Source organism: Rhipicephalus microplus, unplaced genomic scaffold (assembly GCF_043290135.1).
Source record: "Rhipicephalus microplus isolate Deutch F79 unplaced genomic scaffold, USDA_Rmic scaffold_12, whole genome shotgun sequence".
Taxonomy (NCBI): Eukaryota; Metazoa; Arthropoda; class Arachnida; order Ixodida; family Ixodidae; genus Rhipicephalus; species Rhipicephalus microplus.
Window position 1 is genome coordinate 44,435,290 of NW_027464585.1, and position 25,593 is coordinate 44,460,882.

Here is a 25,593-nt window from a genome sequence, read left to right on the forward strand (position 1 = left end):
AGCACGCGGCTACAACGCAGCTGACAGTGCCGACAGATGGAGCCGCGCAAAGCAGTAGACAGTGTTTTAAAAAGTGCGTCAGCGATGACGTACGTCACGTGAGATTTGGATGGACATGGGATGCGAGCGCTCGACGAGAGGGTAAATAGGGACAGGATATTATGGAGGGTAGTGCAGGATAAAAGAAAAAAAGGTGGCGTTACGGTTTTGATAGTGCAGCACTTCCAACTCCGCTATTATGATACCATTTCGAAAAATTCTCATGGCTCCATGTTCGTTGTACACTAGTACGCCATTTCCCCACAACAACTGAGTTTCCACTTTTGGGTGGTTTACGGACCCTTTAACCAGAACAAAACAGAAGGCCACAACACCATAAAAAAGAGGCAAAGCGGCACCGCCAACATGTGAACAAACCGAAACATCTGTGAACCGAAATGCTTTATTTTTCTATCTACAAGGCCGCCGGTGACTTCACTCTGTCCTGTAGGTAGCAGCACATAGAGCCACCACAGAAGCTCTATCCGAACACTCATGAAATTTACAGTATCTCTGCGGGCAAATCCTAAACTGCACTGTTTTTCGGGCAATGAAACAGAGGCCTGTGTGATCCCAGTGTGCAAAAACAATAAGACGGGTTCTGAGTTTTATTCTATTGTGTACCACCACCTACCTGAGGGTGTCAGTTGAACTCCTTGTATGCAAGTCATCTCGTGCGCCGGTCTCTCCTCAATGGGTATCTCCCTGCCAGTTGAGAGGCTGCGGTCCACGGTGGTGGTGGGCGAGGCCACGTAGAATGGCACACCGTGATGCTTGGCACAGATGGCCAGCTGATAGGTGCCTGCGAAAGAAGAGCTCACCTCAAAGGAAACGCATAGCACAATTATGACATTAAAGGTACTAAAGCATCTCTGAGTGCTTGAGATGCCAGGCCACATTCATATTGTTCACCCAGCGCCACAGCACTTTCTGGAGTTCTGCGATGTGGCACTATAGCTTCTGACACAGCTCTCTGCTGGCTCTGCGACAAAAACTTGGCGCGCTAGTCTAAACACCCTCCCAGGCTTGCGAAAAACTAACTCCTTTGGTCACTTACACAGACATTCTACAGCACTACAGACTAGGCTGTCTCTGCTATCCTCCAGCTCACAAAGACCTCCCTCGACGAGACCCCATCCTGTGGCACAAGTTTCAGACAGGTGTCTTTCTCAACTCCTGGCTTTATAGCAAGGTATACCCACACCTCGTGACACCACACTGTAAATACTGCTCACAATCGGCCACCCTCATACACATGGCAATGACGTGCCCACAATACGCTGATGCTTCTCACACAGAAGGTACATGGGAGTCCCTTCTGCATATCACTGACTTGACACAGCAACGCCGAGTAATATCAGGTGCATTTGAGGCCGCGGTGTCCCAAGAGATCCCTGCTGACCTCCTCTAAGCAGCGTAACCGACCTATCGGCCGGTCCTCTCTTTTGAGAGTAATAGTTTCGATCATCATCATCAGTCTAAACAGGTTTCAGTGCTTAACTGTTGGTTTGGCAGAGCTTTCAAAACAAAATGGGACAGCAAATGATAAAACACAACAATACCATGATGTTTATTCACTACAGCAAAATTACGGGCTATTAATTTATCCTATAACAGCTGAGGCACATTGAGGGTAATGCACTATCATAGAATCTTAGCAGTATTGAAGAGATTATAAACTGCATTAAAATCAATGCAAATTAATGACAACCATGAATTTGTTCAGATATTGATAAAATTATTATCATTATATTAAAAAAAATAATGGCATATCCACAGACAAAATGGTGATGAGTGGGGCAAACCATCTGTCAAGCCCTCCGCGCTTCCATTTGTCCTTTTGTTCTTGCTTCCATTTGTCCGTGCGTCTGTCAATGCAACTGTACGTGCACCCGTCCTTCCATGCGTACGTGTGTCTATTCGTGCTCCCGTTTGTCCGTCCGTGCCTCCACCCCTGTGTTCGTCCATGCAGTCCGTTCATTCATCTGTGTATCCGTTCATCCGCCCTTCCATCCGTGTGCCTGTCCATCTGCTTGTCTGTCTGTCTGTCCGTCTGTCTATCTAGTGAACACTACAAGTACCGCCACCTCGCATTTGTTTATAACATCTGCATTGGTTTATTCCATTAACAACTATCACCTGGCCGTGAATCCCGGAACAAGGTGGCTGCATACTACATACATAGGAGATGACCGACCCAAGCGTTAAGGAGCTTTGCCTCTAAAAAGAATATGTGAATAAGAATGACAGTGTGAAGAATGATGATTGTAGAAGTGTAAAGAGGTCAATTGGGTGAGCTTAAGGAACAGGCAAAATATTGGAGACAGCCACAGGACGAGGAAGATAATGGTGCAGCTGGTGCTCAAGCGGCGATCTCGCGGTGCCTTCCTTTCGTGATGATGCTTTTTCATCCCTGTTGTTGTTGTTTTCATTCCTTCATTATAATTGCTGCCGTCAAAAAAAATTAAGTTATCCTGACGATATAATCCTACTGATGTGATGATTTCGACGGATGAAACGCAAAATCTTCAGATGGCCGGAGTAGGCATTTTTTTTTAATCAGCTTAATTGGTCTTTTGCACTCGCTTTTACTGCCTAACTTCACGCCAATTTATCTTGCAGAATTCCTGGAAACTACAATGGCACTTTGGAAACTTATTTCTGAGCAATCAAAGGCTATTAGTGTCTTGTCTTCTCTCTCCTGCCACGTAGCCTATCAGAAGTTCAGTTTCTTCAGGTCCCCGGGCATGCTGGAAATAAATTAAATGAAACGGCTGACTCGCTTGCTTCGCCGTCTTTAAATATCGCGGTGGTACTAGTAGCTACACAGTTTTCTTTTATTACCGCAGAACAATTAAAATGCCTGTTAGTCTTAAAAAACAACAAAACATCACTCCTACCATCATAAAAGTTTCAGCACTTGTTCACACGGAACACCGCAAAATGCTTTTCCCGTCAATGTGAGGTGACCCTAACAAGCTTTCGCTGTAGAGTTCCTGGATTAAATTATCATCTTCATAAATCAAGATTTTCATTGACTAACCCATGTGCAGTTCGCAACGAACCAGAAAGAATAGATTACTTACTTCTCACATGCCGCTGTTCCGCCTGACTCTGCCGAATAATTCTTGAGAGACTGATTGGTATACTGGGATTGGCATTTATTATATATCCACCCTTTTATTGTTTGGAGCCAGTCAGTCAGGTGTGGGCCGTCATGTTCTTCTGGCAGCGCTACATTAATTCATTCAGACAACCGGAAGGATATGCTGCTAGTGGTACCGCCATATAAATTCAATTTTTTGTCCCCCTTATTTTTTGCTATATTTTTAAATATGGTTATTTGATTCTTTTGACCCTTCTCACTTTCTTCTTTTTAAGGTTCGTTATCATTCATCTTGTTCTTATCTGATTGGTCTCTCTTTTAACAAGCATTCTATAAATATTTACGTTATAAGGCACAGTGTGGTCAATCCCCCTAGTAAGTATGAGCCAAGACCTTATAGGCGACAAAACAAAAGAAAACTAATCCCCCACAGTGATATGAGCGACAAGAAAAGGTCAACAAGAACAGGTGGGAACGAGCAGGTCAAAGTAAGGCTTTAAGCGGTCTACAAGAACATTATCGTGTCCATGCCGACCATGGTCACTGAGCGGCGCAACTTGTTCAATGACATAACTGATGGGTGATGTGCGCTCTACCCCGCGGTATGGACCATGGTAATTTGAAACTAGGTTGGTAGACAAACAATGAGCACAAGATGGTACATGCAGCCGTACAAGGGTTCCAGGAGAAAACTTTCGCGTCAGGAGGATGGTCATCATCGCGGGCTTCTTTCTTGCATTGCTGAACGGCCATATTAAACTGCTTCGCTAGTTGGCAGCATTCCTCAGCGAAACAGGCGGCTTCGAACACGATCGTGTACTCGGATGCATCTGGTGCGCATGGCAGCAAAGTGTCGATTGCGTGCAATGGTAGGCAACCGTAGAGAAAGAAGACTGGGGAAAAGCCGGTGGTGACTTGGGTAGCAGTGTTACACGCGTGGGTCGCATACAGAAGAGTCAGGTCCCAGTTCGTACGGTCAGGTCCAACATGCATAGCAAGCATGTCATCCAGAGTCTGATGGAACCACTCAGTAAAGCCATTCGGCTGAGGATGGTAAGCAGTACTTATGTACAATATGGTGTACAATACAGTGTACAATATGGTGAAGTGCTTATATTACATTGGATAGAAAGAAGTACATGGCTCTGGTCGCTGAAGGGTTCATGAGGAGGGCCATGACGTAGCACGAAACGGTTGAAGATGAAACCTGCGGCACCCCAAACAATCGCCGTAAGAAGAGCAGCGGTTTTGGCGTACTGTGTCAGGTGATGCACAGCAACGATAGCCCACCTGCCATGGTCAATGGCTGTGGTCCATCAAGCACAATTCCAACGTGATCGAATGGGCAGTCGGGGCACGCATGCGGCTGTAGTGAAGCTGCTCCGGGATGCAGCAGCTTTTATTGTAATCGTAATTATATGGACACTCTCGGCTGAATCTTGCCGCTGGCGTCAGCGTCGTCATAACGCGCTGTATATGTGTACGTATCTATATATATATGAGGCAGTTTTTTTTCTAAATCAGCCAAAAGCACTTTAAATAAAACTGGAAAAAAAAACTCACTTTTTGTTCTACTGTTAATATGGTTGGGCCTGATTAAACAACTTTTTGCCGGTGTGTTCATTTTCCTTAAGTATTACAAATCTATAATGTGGCTAAAATATGCATAGTCAAATATCCTCAGTATTGTGGAGTAAAGTTTGTATTTGGCTCATGTATATTGAAACATTTCATTCGGACATGATTTGGCTTGTAAAATAAGTCTAAAACAGTTCAAATGAATGGTATAGCAATATTTCGCGATAATTGATTGATATGTGGGGTTTAACGTCCCAAAACCACTATATGATTATGAGAGACGCCGTAGTGGAGGGCTCCGGAAATTTAGACCACCTGGGGTTCTCTAACGTGCACCCAAATCTAAGCACACGGGCCTACAACATTTCCGCCTCCATCGGAAATGCAGCCGCCGCAGCCGGGATTCGAACCCGCGCCCTGCAGGTCAGCAGCCGAGTACCTTAGCCACTAGACCACCGCGGTGGGGCAATATTTCGCGATAGAATTATCATATTTGCGCTTCCGTTGCTGCCATGCTTGGAGACATTGGCGTAATGGCAATTACTAGATTTGAAGAGCGAGTGGTCCTTCCTGGAAAAAGGGGCACTATTCTGGACTGTAATCAGTGTTTTCTTTTTCCTGGCATCTATTGAAAGCCTTGAAAAGTGTTCCAGTTACTTTTATGTCATGCGATTTCTGACCACTTCTTCTTCATTAGGGAATAAATAGATAGACACCCAACATCTTTCTATTCCCCATGCGTATTTTATTTCAAATATACCATGTTGGAGCGAAGGGAGGACAAAATACTGTTGCACTGAGGTCGAAAAGAATCACTAAGATGCAAAAAGAAGTAGGCAAGTCAACCTCTTACTCTTTACAATCGAGTTTTATCATTGAACACCATGTCCTTCAGTAAGTGCTAACTCGGACTAGAAAACCTAATTGTGGAACGTAAACACAATATCAGAGCAACTAAGACACAAATGAAACATTTTGGGTGAGATCATGTTGGTTGTTCTTAGCTTAGTGCTACTTTAATGAATTTGGCTCACTTTGATTGAAACAGAGTACCTGGTTCATTTTTTATTAGGAACTGCCTTTTTGAGCTCATGTTACAATAAGGAACTGCCCCATTTTGATTAAATCTGTTCTAGAAATTGAAGATACTTGGGCATCCTTTACGTTCCAATAAAATTTAGCTTACTATTGGTTTCTGCATTTGTTTTTTTAGAAAAAAAAATTCATTATATGAAAACATAAAAAAACAATCCAGAAAAAGACTCTGGCGTGCGAAATCGAACTTGGGACCTCCGAATAAAGTGTGCAAAGAGTTAACCACTGAGCCACTGAGGAGCACATCCTTCGACATTTTAACGGCAAGCTATTTATAGCTACCACTTACTGCTGGTGATGAGCATCTCAGGGAACGGAGGGGACTATCGTGTTTTCAGCATTACCAGCAAGATGGCCCAATGAGCATGCATAGCCACATCATCATGATGCGGCGGCGTGCGCTCTCATCGTTCACGCACACTTTGCCCCGCAGAGAGCAGCTGGTCTACGCTCACTTGCCTGGCCTTACCTCGGGGTGGGGAGAATTGTACATCTTGCCTGGCCTTCAGCTTTTGCCGGAACGATTCTTTATTCTTTTCTCTTTATTGAAAAAAAACCTTACAGGCCCCAGAACAGGGCATTGGGTAAGGGGGGGAGGAATCGGAATGGTACAGACAGGTAACGAACAGTTTACAGGCAGGATCAGTGCAAGAACAACGAAAAACTATATATATATATAAATGAAATCACATTTTAGGCTATACAGGGCGAGGTAAATTTGAGGGAATACAGCACTTGTTGATATGAACATGGCGACAGAGGGATACATTTTAAAATAAAAGACAAGGGGAATGTAAATCACCGATACGCAATGCACTCAGAATACAGAAACAGGGTCACATGGTGAACAGAGTGAGTAGCTGACGGCGAAATGTATCGGGATTAGATATGGAGGCTATGCAATCAGGGAGGTCATTCCAAAGACGAACGGCCCGAGGCAGTGGTGATGAATTGAATGCATTAGTTGACCTGTATATGCGCATGAAGCTGAACTGATTATGCAATCTGCGTGAAAAAGAGTGAGGTGTTTGAAGCTGAAGCCGTGTTCGTTTATTAGAGGTAATATATTTCTGGAACAGACAGAGAAGAGCAATATTGCGATGGCTATCCAATGACGGCAGCTGAAGGTCTGATTTAATTTGCGTTATGTTTGACGTGATGTCGTAGTTTCATGATATGAAGCGGGCACCTCTATTTTGAATCCTTTCTACCATAATAATCAAGTAGTTTTGATGAGGAGACCCAATTGCTGAGGCGAATTCTAATATTGGCAGAATAAAGGTAAGAAAGGCTAGTTTTCGAATATTAGTAGGGGAATTTCTCAAGTTGCGGCGTAGGTAGCCCAGTGAACGTGATGCTTTGGCACAGGTAGACTCGATATGTGAGGCCCATGAAAGATTCTCTGTGAGAAGAACACCTAGGTATTTGTAGGAAGAAGTGTGGGAAAGCATGGTATTGTTCAAGTACTAGGAGAATTCAGAGTTTACGTGTTTACGGGTGAAAGACATTACCTTGCAATTTGTTAAGTTCAGTTTCATAAGCCACTTGTCGCACCAGTTACAAATATGGTTGAGATCTGCTTGAATGGTTAAGTGGTCATTACTGGAGTTTATAGAACGGTATATTATACAATCATCGGCAAATAGACGCATGCAAGAAGTAATCTCGGAGGGTAAGTCATTAATGTAGATTAAAAATAGTAAGGGCCCAAGGACGCTGCCTTGTGGTACGCCCGAACTAACAGAAGAAAAAGGGGACGCAAGATTGTTAACAACAGTGAACTGCTGTCGAAAATAAATGAAGTTTCGAATCCAGGTTAATGTTAAAGAATCAAGTCGTAGAGCAGATAGCTTAGAGATTAGTAGGCAATGGGGCACACGATCAAAGGCTTTAGAAAAATCAAGAAAGATACAGTTCGTTTGAAGGTTGCGGTTCATGTTTGAGTGTAAATCGGTGGTGAATTCAAACAGTTGTGTGTCACACGAAAATCCCTTTCTAAAACCATGCTGATTAGGAAAGAAAAAATTGTTCGTCTCGAGGTGATCGTACACGTGTGAACTGATTATGTGCTCAAGCATTTTGCAACATATGCAAGTTAAAGATATGGGTCGATAGTTGTCAGGCGAGTGAACATCTCCAGTTTTGTGAATTGGTTTTATCTTTCATATTAACCAGTCGTCCGGTAGCATGCCAGATGTTAGAGATTGGTCAAAAATTTGGCATAATATTTTGCTTGATATGGGGAGGGTGTTCTTTAGTATCTTGGAATTAATGTTGTCATTACCGGCTGATGTGGATAATTTTAGGTTGTTAATGAGTGATCCAATGCCTCCAACAGTGACAGTAATGGGTTCCATATAGGCGGCGTCAAGTTCAGGAAAAGTAGGCACATTGGAAGAATCTTCCTGAGTGAAAACAGATGAGAAGAACCTGTTGAAAACAGAGGGGCAATCGGCGATAGGAATAGATATTTTGTCAGTTCCATGTAAAATAATAGTGTTAGTATCTCTGACCGGAGATATAGTTTGCCAAAATTTTTTGGGATTAGACTGAAGCAGGGAAGGTAGGTCTTGCGAGTAATATTTATCTTTAGCTGAGGTTATTGCTGAGCAGTAGGTTTTCAAACAGTGTTTGTATGCCTGCCATGCCCCATCCGTGCGCAAGCGTTTAGCCCTGTTGTACAACCGTTTCTTCTTGTTTCGCAGTTTGCTAAGGGACTTGCTGAACCAGGGGCTTAATTTATCGTTGGTTATGGACACTAAGGGAACATTCTGATCGACTAGCGCTGTTAATTTATCTCTGTAGAGTTCCCAGTTTTCATTTACGGATCGACAAATGAAAGTAGGTAGTAACTCTTTAAAAAAAAAATGTTCTATTTCTGTGTTAATGGCAGCGTAATTTCCTCTATTGTAATCGCGAATTCGTTTTGTTGTTTTGCCAGATACGGGCTTCGGGATGCTTAAATTAAGTTGGAGGAGGTTATGGTCACTAAAACCGCTCACATTTGAAATTGAAAGTATTGTGTCAGGAGCGTTGGTAAATACCAAGTCCAGGATATTGGAAGCACGGGTGCGTTCTTTGACAACTTGGAACAGGTTGAAATCCAACGTTAGATTTATTAGTTCTAGAGACGCTTGACATGAGGATGACATGTGTTCCCAGTCGATAAGAGGAAAATTAAAGTCGCCAAGAAGATATACATGGTTAGATGGGCATGACTGAATGGCATGAGAGATGCTATCACGCAAGTCCCCCAAAAAAGAATGATCAGAATCTGGTGCACGGTAACAAGCCCCAATTAATACCACACTAGATGACATAGACAAAGCTGCCCATACAATTTCGACGGAAGATTTCGAATCAATCCAATGCGAATGAAGCGTTTTCTTAATAGCAAGGAGTATGCCGCCACCGTGCCTATTTACGCGGACGTTCCTATAAATTTTGTAAAGGTCGTTGTGAGGTAGTACTTCGTTATCTCTTCACAACAAGCTTCGGATGTTCGTGTACGCGACCGAGAGTGGAACGGCTGCTTGGGGCACGAGATGCGGCGCGTGCGAGTTTAAGCTTACATATAGCTATCTGGTAGATTGAGCAACTGTGTCATTAACGGCATCATACACATATACCTTCTTATCCAAGTGAAGCTTGTCAAGGACCAACTTGTACGGCTAGTCGAATGATCTGGCAAAAGCGACCAACTTTCTTCTGGCCACACGTGTTGATGGCGCAAAGTCTTCCCCAATCGAAAAAGTTGTTCCCTTAAGCTTACGAGCTGCAGACAAGATGCTCTGTTTGTCCCTGAATGAAGATAATTTTGCTATAATGGGCCGTTTTTTTTCAATGGAAAATTTGCCCAGGCGGTGTACACGTTCATACTGCACACTTGTAGTGGCAAGTTCGAGTTTTTCTGCGCAGAATTTGATGACCTTTTCTTCAGACGCTGCCCAATTTTCTTTTTCGTCGGCCTCTAAACCGAAAAATATCACGCTGGAACGTCTTAATCTGTTTTCTGCATCGTCGCATCTGGAAGTTATTTGTTGTAGCTGACTTGAGATATCATGCAAGGCATTTTGAGAAGGAACTACTTCAGGGGAAGCTGGATCGATTGCACCGGTTTCAAGAGCAGTTACTTTCGCTATAAGATTCTGGATTTTTCCATTAGTAGTTGCTTGTTCTGCCTTAATACCCTGAAGTTCAAGCAAAACAGAGTTCAATTCAGTACGCAGTTTCTCAATTGCCCCCAAAGCCGATTCGAAGGCAACACCCTCTGCCTTATTCATCGGGCCGGGGTTCGATTCAACATCGCCCGCCAGCAAGAGCAGCAAGTGAACAAGGGAAGAAGATATGCATAATGAACAATTCAAGATATGTTTTTTAACGCAAGACAACTCTAATGGGCACGACACTGCAATAAGGCAGTAATTGTTCGTTTTGTAACACACGGCATGGTTCAAGTAACTAACCTGGAAGAACATCATTTGTGAGCAGCGCATGGCGGAAGCAGTGCCGTGCCCGATGGTGTTGGCGGCTGGCTCCAATTTGTGCTTTGCTCCGCTTGCGTCACCGGTAAACATGCCCGATCCGGGTTGCCAGGCGTTGGAAGCGAATGCATCCAGACCCGGCGGGGATCCGAGCAGGACCAGACTAAGCGGTGGTGGCTCGTCGAAGTGCAGCGGGAAAAAGCCAGGCAGCCAAGAGTGTACGGTCCATAACAGTGTGGCCTGGAAGAAGATCATTTGTGAGCAGCGCATGGCGGAAGCAGTGCCGTGCCCGATGGTGTTGGCGGCTGGCTCCAATTTGTGCTTTGCTCCGCTTGCGTCACTGGTAAACATGCCCAATCCGGGTTGCCAGGCGTTGGAAGCGGATGCATCCAGACCCGGCGGGGATCCGAGCAGGACCGGACTAAGCGGTGGTGGCTCGTCGAAGTGCAGCAGAAAAAAGCCAGGCAGCCAAGAGTGTACGGTCCATAACAGTGTGGCCTGGAAGAAGATCATTTGTGAGCAGCGCATGGCGGAAGCAGTGCCGATTCTATTGTAGTTACCAGGCCTATCTAGTGAGCACATTATGAAATGGCGCTAAATATATGTGAAAATGTTGTATGCACAGACATATGTTGACCAATCGCACATGCTTTACAAAACCAAACCAGTTATTTACACTTGCACAACAGTGCCCACAGCAACATCAGTATTAGCAATACAATAAGCTGTAGACTGATATGTAATGATCGTGCTGGTGCAGATGGCAGCCCTGGACATTACTACATAAACTTAATTGGATGGCACTTAACCAGAACTGACATTAACCTGGCGACACAGCTGTATCACAGGAGTACTTTCGTAATTTAGACAAAAATGGATAATCAGCAATAACACCACAATTGACGTTTCACCAAAATTGCACCTGAATAGTGCATTTTTCCAAAGCAATACTGAGACATGGCGTGACTCTGTGTTATAATACTTCATTGCCAAGCAAAATGCTTGAGTTCTATTCCTGCTGGGACACATACATTTATTGTTAGCATTCATCTGGTCAATGCTGCCCATGCCAATTTTTCTTAACGCTCTCGCATTTAAATTACCCATGTCTGTTGGTGCCATTCCTGGGTATATATCAACTGTAAATCACCAGTGGCACATACCCGCATGCCAGTCATACATCCAATGGCGCATTCGATGTGCCACTGTCTGGCGAAAAGTGTTTAACCACGTACGCGACGGGATTGTGACATCATTCATGGCACCACCGGTGGGTCGAAATCCTTGCGCCACCGTACCCTTTCATGCTGATTTTGGTTTATTTGATAGATATGTGGGGTTTAACGTTCCAAAACCACCATATGGTTATGAGAGACGCCGTAATAGAGGGCTCCGGAAATTTCGACCACATGGGGTTCTTTAACGTGCACCCAAATCTGTGCACACAGGCCTGCAATATTTTCACCTCCATCGGAAATTCAGCTGCCGCAGCTGGGATTCGATCCCGCGACCTGCGGGCCAGCAGCCGAGTACCTTAGCCACTAGACCACCGCGGCAGGGTATGCTAATTTTGGTTCACCCCAAGTTAACGGTGTGATTAAGAGAGCACCCAGACGTAGGCAGGTATCTATCTATACACCTAGATATTGTTTCTGGTCGGTTGGTCGGTCGGTCGGTCCTTGGACAGCACCAAGGAGACAGCACTTTTCTGAGCGCTGTCCCCCTCCCAATCATCCTTTTAGACACTTGGCCATAAGGAAAGATGATACTGCTCTGGCTTTAGTTGAGGATTGTTCGCAGTGAGGAACATGGTATTTTGGGAAGGTTTCAATGTTCTGGGAGAAAAACAGAGATTATGCATTGGTGCGTACCCTTTTTAGGACACGATCAGTAACAGAGAAATTCGGAGGTCTCATGAAAAAGTGGGTTCTTTTTACACTAGGTAAGATAGCCATATAAGGTTAACCCTATCCGCCAGAAAACATTGAAGTAAATGGAAAAGAGAAGAAGACAGGATAGATTTAAAGAGGACAAAAAGACGAAGATGTAAGAACAGAGACAGGAAAAGGTGACGATTTCCTCTAAGTGGGTCAGCCAAGGGGTGCCGGCTGCACGAAGCTGGGGCCAAAGGGGTGTGTTGCCTCTGCGGCCTGAACAGTCCGATCACACAGCTCAACCCCCCAGAATATCCCTTTCCCCGGACACGGTTCTGCTACGTACAGCTAGGCATGGAAGAGAGTCTAAGCCCCCCCCATTAGCTCGGGTCCATGGTGTCACTACACACCAAACGCTTGCTTCCACAGACGCCCCTGCAGGGGTCGTCGAAGTTCGTGTTAGGAAGCAAGTGCTGTAGTCGCTGTGATTCGGGGGGGGGGGGGGGGGGGTGTGACAAAGCAGATGAGAATTTCTTTTAGCATTGTGTATGGTTTTACACAGGTGGTCCGAGTAAGAGATTCCGTATTTCATTGCCTATTGGTGGCGGGAGGCTGCTTACGACGTAGTGATATTTGGTCAAGTCTGATGTGGTGCGTCACGCTGCGAATTTGACTTACTTGAATAAACCAGAGTGTGGGGTTCACAGTCCAGAAGGGTAGCAGCTTACCATCAGAAGAGTAGCAGCTTACCATCGACTGAGGAGACTGTCGGTATAGCGCCCGCTGCAAACGTCGTAGTCGTAGCCGCAGAGTCTGTCTACGACATCGTAGTGACACTGATGCCCAACTGCGGTGGATGCACCACAATTCCAGGTAACCAATGTTGCAGCACAGTGTTAGGCCGAGCTGGGCAAGCAGGTTGCACAAGCGAGATGCCACACGCCTCCCAAACAACAACTGAACTTTTATTTCTTTTGAACTGCACGAAAAGTCGCGTGGTTCCTCGTGCTTCCGCAGTTGGCATTCGTGAATAGAAACGGCACTACATGCTCCATCGTCAAGTTGCCGCTGTGCCTAGAATGGCGGCTCCTCTTGTTTGTTCGTAGAAATCATCTCCGACAGAAAAATATGATACAGAACTCCATCAGACGGCAGAGGAGTAGCCACAAATATTTTTCGGTGGGGCAGGGGGGGGTGGGGTCACAGCAATTTGACTGGGGGGAGGGGGACAGGCATCAGCTTTCCTTTGTGACGTGACTAGCGGCGGCAGTTTCAGCAGATGGTGTACATGCATATCAAGTCATGAGATCCCCCTCCCCCTCTCTATGCTTATGCTTGTGAAAATAGTAAGTAAAAGTAAAGTAATCGCAGTAAAATAGAGTTACAGACAGGTACAATGGACATTTGGCGCAACAGCCTCATGCCGCTCTATCGAATAGACTAGTCTTCGCAAACGCATAATTGCGACAATCCACCCGACTGGGGAAGACATTGTTAATCGTGCGTAGTCCTCGTCCAGGCAAAGTCAAAGTGATGGTAGCAGCGGTAGTAGTTCTTGAAGAAAGAAAGAAGGCACATAATTTCCGTCTGCCATAAGGTGACAAGTTGCAGTGCATTGTAGGGGAGGGAGAAGCGATGAACAGGGTAGATGTGTTTCACAAATCAAAGAATGCTCTGCTTACAACGGGAATGACAGGTGTACGCAGCAATGGCAGCATGTTTTTGTTCACTCATAACTACGTCAGTTTTGCTTACATTGCTGAGCGAATTACTGTCGATGTTTGTGGCTGCATGCCTATGGAAATAATATTTATGTTAAGCTGTATATGTCAAGCAGCCCTGATGAAGTGATAGCTTTTAGTCAAAGAAAATCGAGAACACCCCATGATCTTGCGCTTTTATGATTTCACAGAAAAGCTGACAATATTGCGCAGAGCTTTCAAGCTGAAAGACACTTCGACATTGCTATCAGAAGATTACTCGGACGACGTTCACGAAAGACGCAGAAATTTGCTATGGCAGTCAGCCAAAGATGACCGTGCAAACTTAGCACGGATTGTAGTTAACGTTCATTAACTTGTAGTAAACATGCGTTTACTGAGCAAATGCATGTTTACTAGAATTAATATTGCTCCTCAAATGCTAGCCTCGCTTTGTAAAACATTCAAATGTGTTGCTACCACATTCATTGCTTCAGCCTTTCGATGAAACTGTGACTTTTTAGTAGGCCTTTCTAAGGTTGTGATTGGCCTGCACATTTGCTTGTGTTGCACCTTCGTCACTAGACAATACTTCGGAATGTCTTTAGCCGTTAGAGCATAGTAAAGATACATATCAATATATTGTACAATCGCATACAGGTAATAATAATAATAATAATAATAATAATAATAATAATAATAATAATAATAATAATAATAATAATGGTTAATTTCCACCAATGCAAAGTTGATGGAGGGGGTGAGAATAAAAGCGACTATTCGCTTAACTAAGTTCTCACACCCCTATTTATATAAGGCAGTGGCGGTGGCTGACAAAAACACACAACATTAACAAAATTAGGAATTATAAAGCTTTCAAACTCACTGCAGATCATTATGTTGACAAAAACTATCCCACACACACGCACACAAATATGCACACACACACACACACACACACACACACACACACACACACACACACAGTGCCATTAAACATATAGAAATGTAAATTAAAATTTGCAATATGTAAACTTGTACAAATACATAGGGAATCTCAGGTTCGAAGCAAATTCAAAGTCAATAGTTATTTTGGTCGAATAATTTATAATCGAATTAGAATAGAGTATATGACATATAAAGAAAAATCGGCATATTTATCATGACCTAACTAACCTGCTAAATATTTTTTTTTTCAAACAAGGCCTCCATGCAACAGCTTTCTTTATTTTTTTCTGTTCAATGGAATAGAAAAATGGTCGAAGCAATTTTGAGAAGTAGCAGGATTTGACTTTCAGTAGGATGCAAGTGATAACCTGTAAAATATGTAACATTATTCATTACAGCTAGAGTGTATAAGCTGGCAAACGAAGCTTTTAAGCTTAAAAAATGAAAAATCGATTTAATGATAATACATGTTCATTTAAAGGGAATCTGCAACAGTTTTTCAAGAAATGAATTCACTAAATAAGCTTATTGCCTAATGAATTAACCGCTGCAAAAACTTTAAGAATCTGTCCAGTATGAGTAGAGCCGCAAAGATTTGCCGCATGCTGCCATTGCATTCTCTTTTCTCATCTCAATGATAGCGCTTGAAGCAAAGCCGGCAAAGTTGGCATAGCGAAAGAAAATATGCCACGTATGTGTTGTGACCTTGAGCCCTCTTTCTCTCTTTTTTTCTTTTCCTTCAATATGCAGCTTTTTAGTGCGATCACGCATGTACGCGTGGACATGTCGCATCCACCCTCAGCGACCCCAGTATCGACCGAGCGCCCCATGCTCAAATCAGCCAATGGCTGGTACAATGGCAGTGACGAGCGATTTTTGACATTGTGGCGTGATCTGCCAAGAGAAGAGAGAAATTTTCATGTGACTGAGAATTTATTGTCATTTTCAGGTCATGTGCTGTGCTATATTATTTAGCTGGCGTGTTCTTGGTAGCCTCAACAACCGATCGGCAGTGTTTGCTGATCATGCTCAATAACTGTTGCACAGCCTCTTTAATTTTATATTTAGGCTTTGCGACAAAGCAAATTTCACCTGATTAGGTGCGTTCACGGTTTAGCACTGCTATACTGCAGTGAAACCACCTTCACAAACGGTTACATGCGGTTTAGTATACACCTATTCGTTCATGTCCAATACTTTAAAATATTCGATAATTGAAATTCAAATCGAAGCGAATTCGAACACTCTACTATTTGTTCGAATATTCGAAGCATTTGAATATTCGCACAAGCCTAGTAAACCACCAATACACTAAACATATGATTTACGTACAGTGGTGATTGCATTTATAGTTTTGATGTACGAACCAAACATTCTGTTGCACGCACACACGTGCGCGTGTGTGTGTGTGAGCACACTTAGATGTTAGGAGAACGTGCGAAGGTTCATAGAAGTGTTAGTTTCTGGCTTGAGGATATCTTAGCACACGTACAAAGGGTCACACTGTAATACGCTTGAACGTGCCCCATCAGACCTTGTGTCTGGCTTTTTTCATGAAAATGAACCTCTGCCTAGTGAAAATTATTGTAGTGATCGACTTTGGTGAGATCTTCTGTTCTGGCAGGTACAAGTACGACTACCGCTGCAGCATTAAATAATCTCGCTGCTGAAGCAACTTAAAACGCTTGCGGCCGACATTGCTGCGTGAAACCTCACAGAGTACCACGGGGCCTTGACAAACATTTCGACACGTTTTCTCATATGCAGACATAATTCACTGCAAATGCCCCCAGGAATGATACTATAATAGTAGCACTGCTTAGTTTCTAAAACATGTCAGCGGTAAGCTTGAAAAAAAAAAAGTGGGTAAGTGGCAAAGGGAAGTTGACCTACCCCCCCCCCCCCCCTCCCTCCTTGGCTACGCCACTGGTTCATTCTTTCGCTGAGGTTCTCAGACACTATCGCCACATTCCAGCGTTTGGCACATGCCTCACACCCTTTTACTCATGACAGTTGCCAAACCTTTTCTGAACTATTTTGTTAACTTTGCAGAAATTGACCCCAGCAGCAAGTCTTGTGTGTGAACTTCTAGGATGTCTCATTACCACTATTGCTAGAGCGGCAGACGTTCATCGGTCCATTCAGTGAGCATTTTCCGGTTGTTTCTGAATTTAGTGTACATTCGTTGGTCAGGGCTCAAACAAACATTAGCATATCATGCTGCGCCTTTTATCTCTTTTTACACGATTCATACTACACGATTTCTATTCCAGTGAACTTACCAGTGTTTACAGCAACGAACCATTCATGTACCAAAGCTTAAAAGGACGGACAACTGCACTGAACATGAAAGTTACTTCATGGATGGAAAGATAGTGACTCAAATCAACTCTGTTTTTCTCGTGAAAAGTGGCATTATATTTTTATTTCTTCATTAAAAATCTCGAAAAGGCCCCGTGCCGCCACCTGGTGGCAGAAACTTCAATTATAAGATGTACCCTGTCATGTGACCGTGACATGAGTACACGGTCAGCAAATTTCCTTCTTAGTATTGAAATATTGTTTGCTTCTTTATAGTAAAAGATATTACTCCATAAAAATGTACAAACAGGCTTACATTGCTAGTACATGCATTAAAGTGGCACTGCATTTGCATAACGTAATGATTCCATGTTAGTTACAGCCTGTTGAGTAACTCTTCTGCATGCTCATGGAACCATGCACGCAGTTTCCCAGCTGCTAACATTTCGAAGCGACACGGTTTTTCTACCTACAATTTGTCTCGGAAATGATGTGCACTGCTACTCGGCGTGGCATAGCATAGGAACATTGATGTTTTCTGTGACTTGGCTTGGCTAGTGTGTCGAAAAAGTAATGACGATGAGACAATTCGTCCACAACACAGGCGCAACAACCTTGGGCACAGGCGCACGCAATGCAGTACAAATACGGGGAAGCTGTATAAAGCCACACTGTCTCGTTGTAACGGGTTGTTAATTTCAAAATAGTTGTAAAGTTCAGAATAAATTTGGTTAAGCATAGTTACAGGAACTCCTGCAAAAGCAGATTAATGACAGCATGAACAAGTTGGGAGTGTCTATTTGCACCTCAAAACAGTTTTTCCCTCCTTCATGCCTTAAAGGCTCGGTGTCATGTGACTAAAATTTCAACGTTAGTAGATAAAAGTGAGCGGCTTCAACTGGCTATGTTATGATGTTGGTTATGGCTACATCTTGTCGAGCGGCTCTGAGGTCATGTGACAAAAAAAAAGTATGGGTTGTGGTGGGAGAAAAACGCGTGTTGTTGCATCGTGTGTAGAGTTCTCATATTCTTGTGGTCATCATCCACGCTGCGTGCCCTAGAGAATTGAAGAGCCCGGCGAAAGAAGCCTGCGTAATCGTTGTCACTTCACTGAGTCGCTCACGAACTTAAAGTTGTCATGCGTCGTTGCATACGCATGAGAGTAACGAGTGCTGTCGAGGGGAGTGCCTTGTTGTGTGAAGAAAGCCAACATGAACGCCCCATTGTGTAAGCTCCCTAGTTGTGTGTTGCCATGAAAATGTACTTTTACCGGCATTTGATGATACCACTATTGGGGCTATACGTTTTACATCGAAGGAATTCACTGAAGTCTACAGGCGCACATCCTGAAGTTCTCCCGATGACCACTCAGTCGAGCCTCGTGTCAGGACTTGAAGTTGATCATTGAAACCTTACGTAAACATTGGGTTCAGAAAATGTTGCGATTGCAGTCGGGAGCACACCTTTTTGGGTCTTTAGACAAATGTGTTGACCAGTGATCTGTGCTGCATTACGTTACATACCCTTACGGCAACACACCTGACTTTCCAGTGAGACAAGCACTCGCTCTGGTCTCTGCAACGGTGCTCGGCTGGCAATTTTAAAGTTGTGGGGCGGAATACGCAGCGGTAGCATTTTCGATGGAGGTAAAATTGTTTGAGACCCATGTGCTGAGATTTAGATGCAAGGTAAAGAACATTAAACATCAACAAATATTACTACTTGGTCGAGTTGCTACAATCAAATTACTTGCATATAAAATATTGATCCGATTGAAACTAGAATATGCCTCCGCTATCTATAGCAACCACACTGTTAACATAACTAATTCTTTTGATTCAGTCCAGAGCCGTGCTGTAATTAAATATTGTCATCTACTTCAAGTGAAATAAAAATGTATAGGGGACGGAACACAAGTGGAAGTAGACATGACAAAATCAATCCTGTCTACTTCTGTTCTATCCCCTGCACAGTTATATTTTAGTACCAACTAGCCCCCCCCCAACTGAACCACATCTGTCGTTCTTAAGTGAAGAAAAGTACTCAAGTAAGAACTGCCAGATATTTAATTAATGTAATGTATTATGTACAAGCATCAAAACACTCTGCCACCTGTTATACAATACCACGGTTTATAATGAGTTCTGACACGGCACTTAGGCATTGTACATTTTCATATACTTTGGTCAGATCCGCTGCATCTTGATAGACTCGCACACTTCAACTTCAGAAGTGTGGCAGCTTGGGCTAGTTGGTATGACGTGACGATAGTTATAGCGCGAGAAAAGAACGACGACAGAGAGACAAGAAGAAGAAAGAAGAAACGCGAAATCTCCTTCGTGTTCTTTTTGTCTCTGTATCGTCGTTCTGTTCTCGCGCTATAACTATCTTCTACTTCAAGTTTGGCCCTGCGACACCTGAAAGGTCCTGATGTAGTACATGTCAAATTTTTATTGGCCAGTCGACCTGTGTGTAGTGTGTTGTGATGTCAATGCATACTGAGGATGCCACCTGCGTAGGCGACAAAACGTCTATTTAAGTGTGTTATATTTTGTCAGGACAGAGTAAACTTCTTAAAATCATGTGTTGTGATATTTGGGATGACCGACAGATTTATTGAGACTATACAGATATGTAATATAAGTAACAAGCAAGTGTTTTATTAGAAAGATGGCACAGGCAAGATCTAAGACAAAACAAAAAAATATGTGCAATGAAAGGATGACACAAAAAACCACACCAAACAACTACAGATACAAAATACAATGTGGTAAATAATTAAATAGAAAAGACTGTCATGAAAAGAAATGCAGAAAATTAAAACGCTGTGTTTTATACTGCAGAGTTTCTTGTGCACAGCAATGTGTACTCAAATGCAAAGTTGGCTAAAATAGCTGATTGATTCTCCAGTTTTCAGAAGGTTTTCGCTAGGTTTTTGCTGATTTGACAGACATTTTCAAATTCCATGCTCAGAAACGCAACAAAACTAGTTATTTGGTGAAGCGGTACTCTTCTGGAACTTCATATAAAAGTTCTTGGCTATATGCAGATAGGGCGCGTACTAGCAAGAGTTTTCGCAAATATATCCTTTGTCAAATGATTTACCTTAGCTCTTCTGCTCAACGGCAAAGCTTAGTGGCAGCCTTTTCGGCTTGATATCTGAACATACTCCCACTTCGTAGGACATTGTCATTTTTATATGCTATTTCTTCTGAAATTTATTCATTAATATCTGCCCGTGGTGAAAGAAAAGACTCTGCACATGATGACAACATAACTCCTGCTGGTACAGTGTGGCGACGAGTCGGTGCACATAAATGGTCATGCTTAGTGTAAAGGCAGATGTGCACAGCTTCATAAAAGTTGTGGACGATGCACATATGACCTGGTTGCCACAATAATGCAAGGCAACATCACAGCTAGGTGATGTTTTCGATCGACAAGCATTGTTTAGTAGGTAGTTAGAATAGCTTGGCAGTTAAAACTTCCATAAAAGACCATGAGCCCATCTTAGAGTACTCATAGAGGTATCAACGTGGTGCCTGCCCCTTGACTGTCTCACCAGCTTCTGTAGAGAACGAGGATGTCCGACACAACAGTCGACTCAATTCATTGGACAGGACACTCCACACCTTCTGCCTATGCGAGACTCACGATACAGATGAGCTTGCTTTTCACTGATTTAAGTCAACTGTTGGAGCAGCCAAAAATTCTTGCCTGGCTTGTGCATCTCTACTGTAGACGCCCTCCCCCAACATGTGCCATTTCTTGCAAGTGTGGGAAAGTTACGGAGGTGCCGATTCGCCCCCCAAAGCCAGCCGTGCAAAATTTTTTTTTTTCTCCAACAAGGTGCCCTTCTCTTGATGAAGGATCCACTGCGGTGAAGCAATGATTATGGTGTTCAATCCCGGCCATGACAATGAAATTTTGATGGAGATGAAATTGTAGAGGACCGTGTACTGTGCGATCATTGCAGGTTGAAAAACACTAGATGGTCAAAATGTCTAGAACCCTCCTCTACATCTGTCATAATCATATCATGCTTTTGAGAGGTAAAGCCCCAAATATTATATTCCCTCAATGGAAGGGCACATGTGTGAAGATGTCAAAAATTTTAGGGTGCAACATTATATCTTTCTCTAAGTTTTCTGGCTTGCTTGCCTACTCTGCCTCTTATTTTCCACCTTTCCGCATGGCGTCTTGCACACTGGAGTGCTTTTAGGCATTTTCGTTTTGCTTGTGCAGTGCTTGCCTGGCCAGAGCAACCCTTTGTCAGAGATCCAAAAATGACGAAGCCACTACTTGAACTCCCACACCCACTTCTCAGAATGTTGTATGCTTGAAACATCAGCTCACGTGCCTCCTTTTTCGTTTGTTCATTTTTGCAATAAATGACAACACTTGTGATTTTGTGAGCTGTGTCAGTAATAATTCTTCCCGATAATTTGCTAGTTTCTCGAGCTTTCTTTGGCAGCTCAGCAACACGTTCTTCTTCCGAGGGTGCCTGCAAAATGGTATCTGTACCTCCGACAGGAAGTGCCGGTAAACCATGCTCGGTTTCTGGTGTGCATAAAATGTTGCTGTGCAAACTTAGCATTGGACCTTCAATGTATTCTCTTGGGAGCTGTGCAAATGACCATTATTTGAAAAACCAAAAAATTGCACAGAAGTGTTTGCATGGAAATTTATGTTGAAGACAGTCCTGGCAGGTACACTCTGGTGTACCGAAGTTTACCGTATGTAACAAGCCTGGTTGGCTTGATTTCACAGAAGAAATACCAGGTTCAGCAGACACAGCTACATCTTCAGGCTCATAGTCTAAAGCCGTGTTGATACGAGCCATGATATGCCTTATTACTTTCGGAGGTCTGTTATGCAGCTACTTAGGCACATACTCATTGTACTTGCGGTACAATGTCGATCCTTAAACATTCTGCTGAATAAAGACGCTTTGTCTCTCTGGAAGAAACTTTTTCACCACTACTGTGATTAGGCTTGAAAGACTTCTTCTCCCACGACTCCACCTCACATAGTGCTCTTTGAGGATGTGGTTCTGTGTCTCTGTTTTATTGATGATAGTAACGATGACACCAAACTTCATTCTGTGGTACTGAACCCCCATTTTTGCTGCCGGCATCCACAGCGTTTCAAAATAGCTAGCTACTTTGTCATCACTCCAAAACATGGAGTCCTTCAGACATTTGTACGTGTCCTCAAATTCCTTCTTGTTGCTTGAATTGGCTATTTTGCGAAAGAGACTAAGTAAGCAGGGCATCCTTTTGGTCTACAGAGACATCGTTTTCCTTCCTCTTCACTCATCTCTCCCACGCCTGCTCACAATGAAAGTTGCAAAGCATGACTTCACTCTGTAGGAAGACTTCAGAAATCGAACTTATTTCAGCCAGGCAAAAGTTTACAATGAAATACTTAGGCAAGTACTTGGGATTTCATCTTTTAAACACACTGAGTGCCTCACTGATGCAAGCAGTTGTTTCGTACTGCACTACAAAAACACCTGCCCCCATGTAATTCATGGGTGTTTTTACAAGAAAAGACAGTGGCAAGCTGTAATCTGTTGTTTTGTTTGTGGTGTCAAGAAATATCACATTGTTGCCATACTGCTTAAGCAGTTGTGTCATGAAGCGAGACTGATAGCAGAACAGCAAAGTCCTGTCGCATTGGTTTGCTAAGGTCTCTTCAATGTTAATCTGGTCATCATCGGCTTTGGGGATTGTTGTTTTTGTTTCTCTTGTGTAGCCATATGTTCAGAAGAGCACCTTCGATGTTTGTTCTTCTTCCAGTGCTCATACTAGCATTGCAACATTCTCCTGGTCTAGATTGCTACAACGCCCTTGCGTTGAAAATTCTTGAATATGGTTGCGGATGTCTTTAGACGTTGGGTAACAGGCTCTGCAATCTAGATCAGGTTTTTCTTTCCCATTGAACAGCACGTCCTGTACATAGTATGAAAGGCATGTCTGCACTGCATGCACAGATGAAATGTTTTCCTAAATCAGGTCACTAATTCTTTCAACAATGCTGTGGTCCACTGTCTGCCCATACTTCATGAAGTTACCAAAGTCATGCTCTGTGTGGCGTGATATCTTTGTCATTGTGATACAAAGTCGCATTTCAGACCTAGGTGGATTGTCTCCATTGAGTTGTTTTGACAAGTTAGTCAATGCAGCAGGCTTCAGAATGGTGGCCCGGTTCTTTGTACATCCTTGCACTGCAATCCAAGGGTGATCAAGAGAAAAAATTGAGTAAACACGTTCACAATTTTTTCAAGGGCACTTTCCTCAGTAAATATATAGCAATAAGATATGCAGACTTTACAGTAAATGTCATGGCTGTCACCTAATAGTGAAATACAGCTAGCATTGTGAAGTTGTTGCTGCACCTATTTATCTAGTGATCACAAGCATGCTGAAATACAGCAGCTAGAATATTGTGCACAAGTTCGAATGATCTCATTGAGGTAGATATTAATCAAGCATAATCAACACAAGAATACGTCTTGCGTGTGCAAGGAGTACAACACATGAGAGCCGAGAGTATAACAAAACATGAGGGCAGTGCTTTTGCTCTATTCCGAGTCCTCTTGCACCATTATCCACAAGATGCAATACAAAGGTGTGACAAGCACGCTATAACAATTATAACAAATGCTTATTATACTATATATAGGGTTAGAATAATTATGCAGCTCTTCAACTGAACAGCATGCACACTGAATGTGTTCAACAGAAAACTAGATAATGTAGATGGAATTGCCATCATTTAACGGATATTTATAACTCAAAGTCTGAGAAGACGTCAACCTTTTTAATGTGCATAGTTGCCGTGCATCCCTTCTTCTTTGTGCTTTGGAGTTTGACTTTTTTTTCTTGAGCATCTCCGCCGTCCAATCCACATGGGGTTGGCCTCCATTGTCTGCCATCTAAATGGAAGTCATGAAATGAGCATTAAAAAATGCAAAGGTCATTCAAAGTAGCCTCTTGTTATGGCAGTAGAGAGCAGCCTGTTTTTATGCACGAGGGAAGCATGATATAATACAATATAAAATATCCCACTCTTCAAATTAGTACTGAAGAAATTGTTTACCACCTTTTTGGCATACATTGAGTTTCTTGATATACCAAGCTAGCTTTTACTAGTTCATAATTTAAACATGTGCCGGGGTGCAATAGCCAAAATAGGATTTGAAGCAATTTTAGTAGCAGCAAAATGTTGCCCATTGATGCTAGAAAATTCAGATCTGGATTCAGAAGAGCTTGTGTAAGGGCTAGTTCGAACATAGTAGAAGATGAAGGCAGCAATGTTAAGTTAGACAGCAGACAGGAATGAGACAGCCGAAGTGTGTCTCTAACAACCGATTTAATGGAACAAAAACACTAAAAAGGAGTGGGAAAAAGACTTAAAAGGAGAGGGCACTGTGGGCAAAGTGTAAAATAAGCAAACACGAATGCTAACAATAGTAAAAGAAAAACTTGCATTTATCTCTTGAAAATTACCGTTTGCAAAATGACTTTTCAGTATCAAGTTGAAATGTGCACTAGTTAAAATGATCTTTGTTTTCTAGAAATTCCACTTCCCGGTCTGTAAATGCTGTGGATGGAAAGCTCACATATGCGCTTAGCTTCCCCAGCAGCATGCAAGATGCTTCTACAATTATTCTTTTAATTTTGTTCTTGCTGTATGCCAAAATGATTGATATTCAGGTTGCATTTACAGGCAGAGCAGTGCTGAGCAAGATACCTCTCGATTGCATTTCTACTGCATAAACCCTTGTGTTCCTCAAGCCTTTCGTAAAGGCGCTTGCTCTTCTGTCCAATGTAGAGTGCCCAGCAGGACAGAGGAATTCGACAAACTTTTTTAACTTGCATTCAAAATATTTCTTGACATGTTTGATGTCCCTCGTTGCATCTCTAGCACCCTTCATTACTGCTCTGCACGTTAACTTTTCAAAACACAACACTACCAGTTTTGGCGGTGCTGGGGATATCAACTGCACATCATACCGGGAAGACACCTGTTTCAATATATGTGCTATTGTGTGCATTTATGGTAACACATAAAAAAGGGCCCACATGAAAGCACACAATTTTTGGCAGCTGTGACAGGAGCCAGCTGTTTCAGCTGTCTTGGCAGCAAGGCACATTGATGCAGAGAGCACTACTGCATTGGCTTTGGGCAGTCTTGACCTGGTGTCTTGTTAGTGAGCGTGCAGACAGTTCTACCTGTCTAGGTATACATACATGGGTTAACAAGCACCAAATGCTAGTGATGTCAACAAGTGGTGGTGTCACTAGTGCATGGACATGTTATAATTACATTTACGCCACATGTACTGCCTCCTGCTCACAGAGCACATAGATGGTGTGTGCTTTGCTGGTGGATGTAAAGATGCTCTCATTCCATGATACTGTGTTTGCATGCCTTGTCAACCAGCTTCCCTGCAGGACATT

General features: G+C 43.1%; 1 protein-coding gene across 7 annotated transcripts in view; it reads right to left on the minus strand.

The window, feature by feature from the left end:
* LOC119166781 (methylthioribose-1-phosphate isomerase) overlaps positions 1–25,593 on the minus strand; it is a 373,314-nt gene that overhangs the window by 64,589 nt on the left and 283,132 nt on the right. For 6 of the 7 annotated variants that reach the window (XM_075882519.1, XM_075882513.1, XM_037418122.2 and 3 more), the window contains one exon: positions 674–841. The exons of the other annotated variant lie outside the window; for it this stretch is intronic. In XM_075882519.1, the coding sequence (XP_075738634.1) occupies positions 674–841 (168 nt within the window). The remainder of the gene's footprint in view (positions 1–673; positions 842–25,593) is intronic. 7 annotated transcript variants of the gene reach the window in all.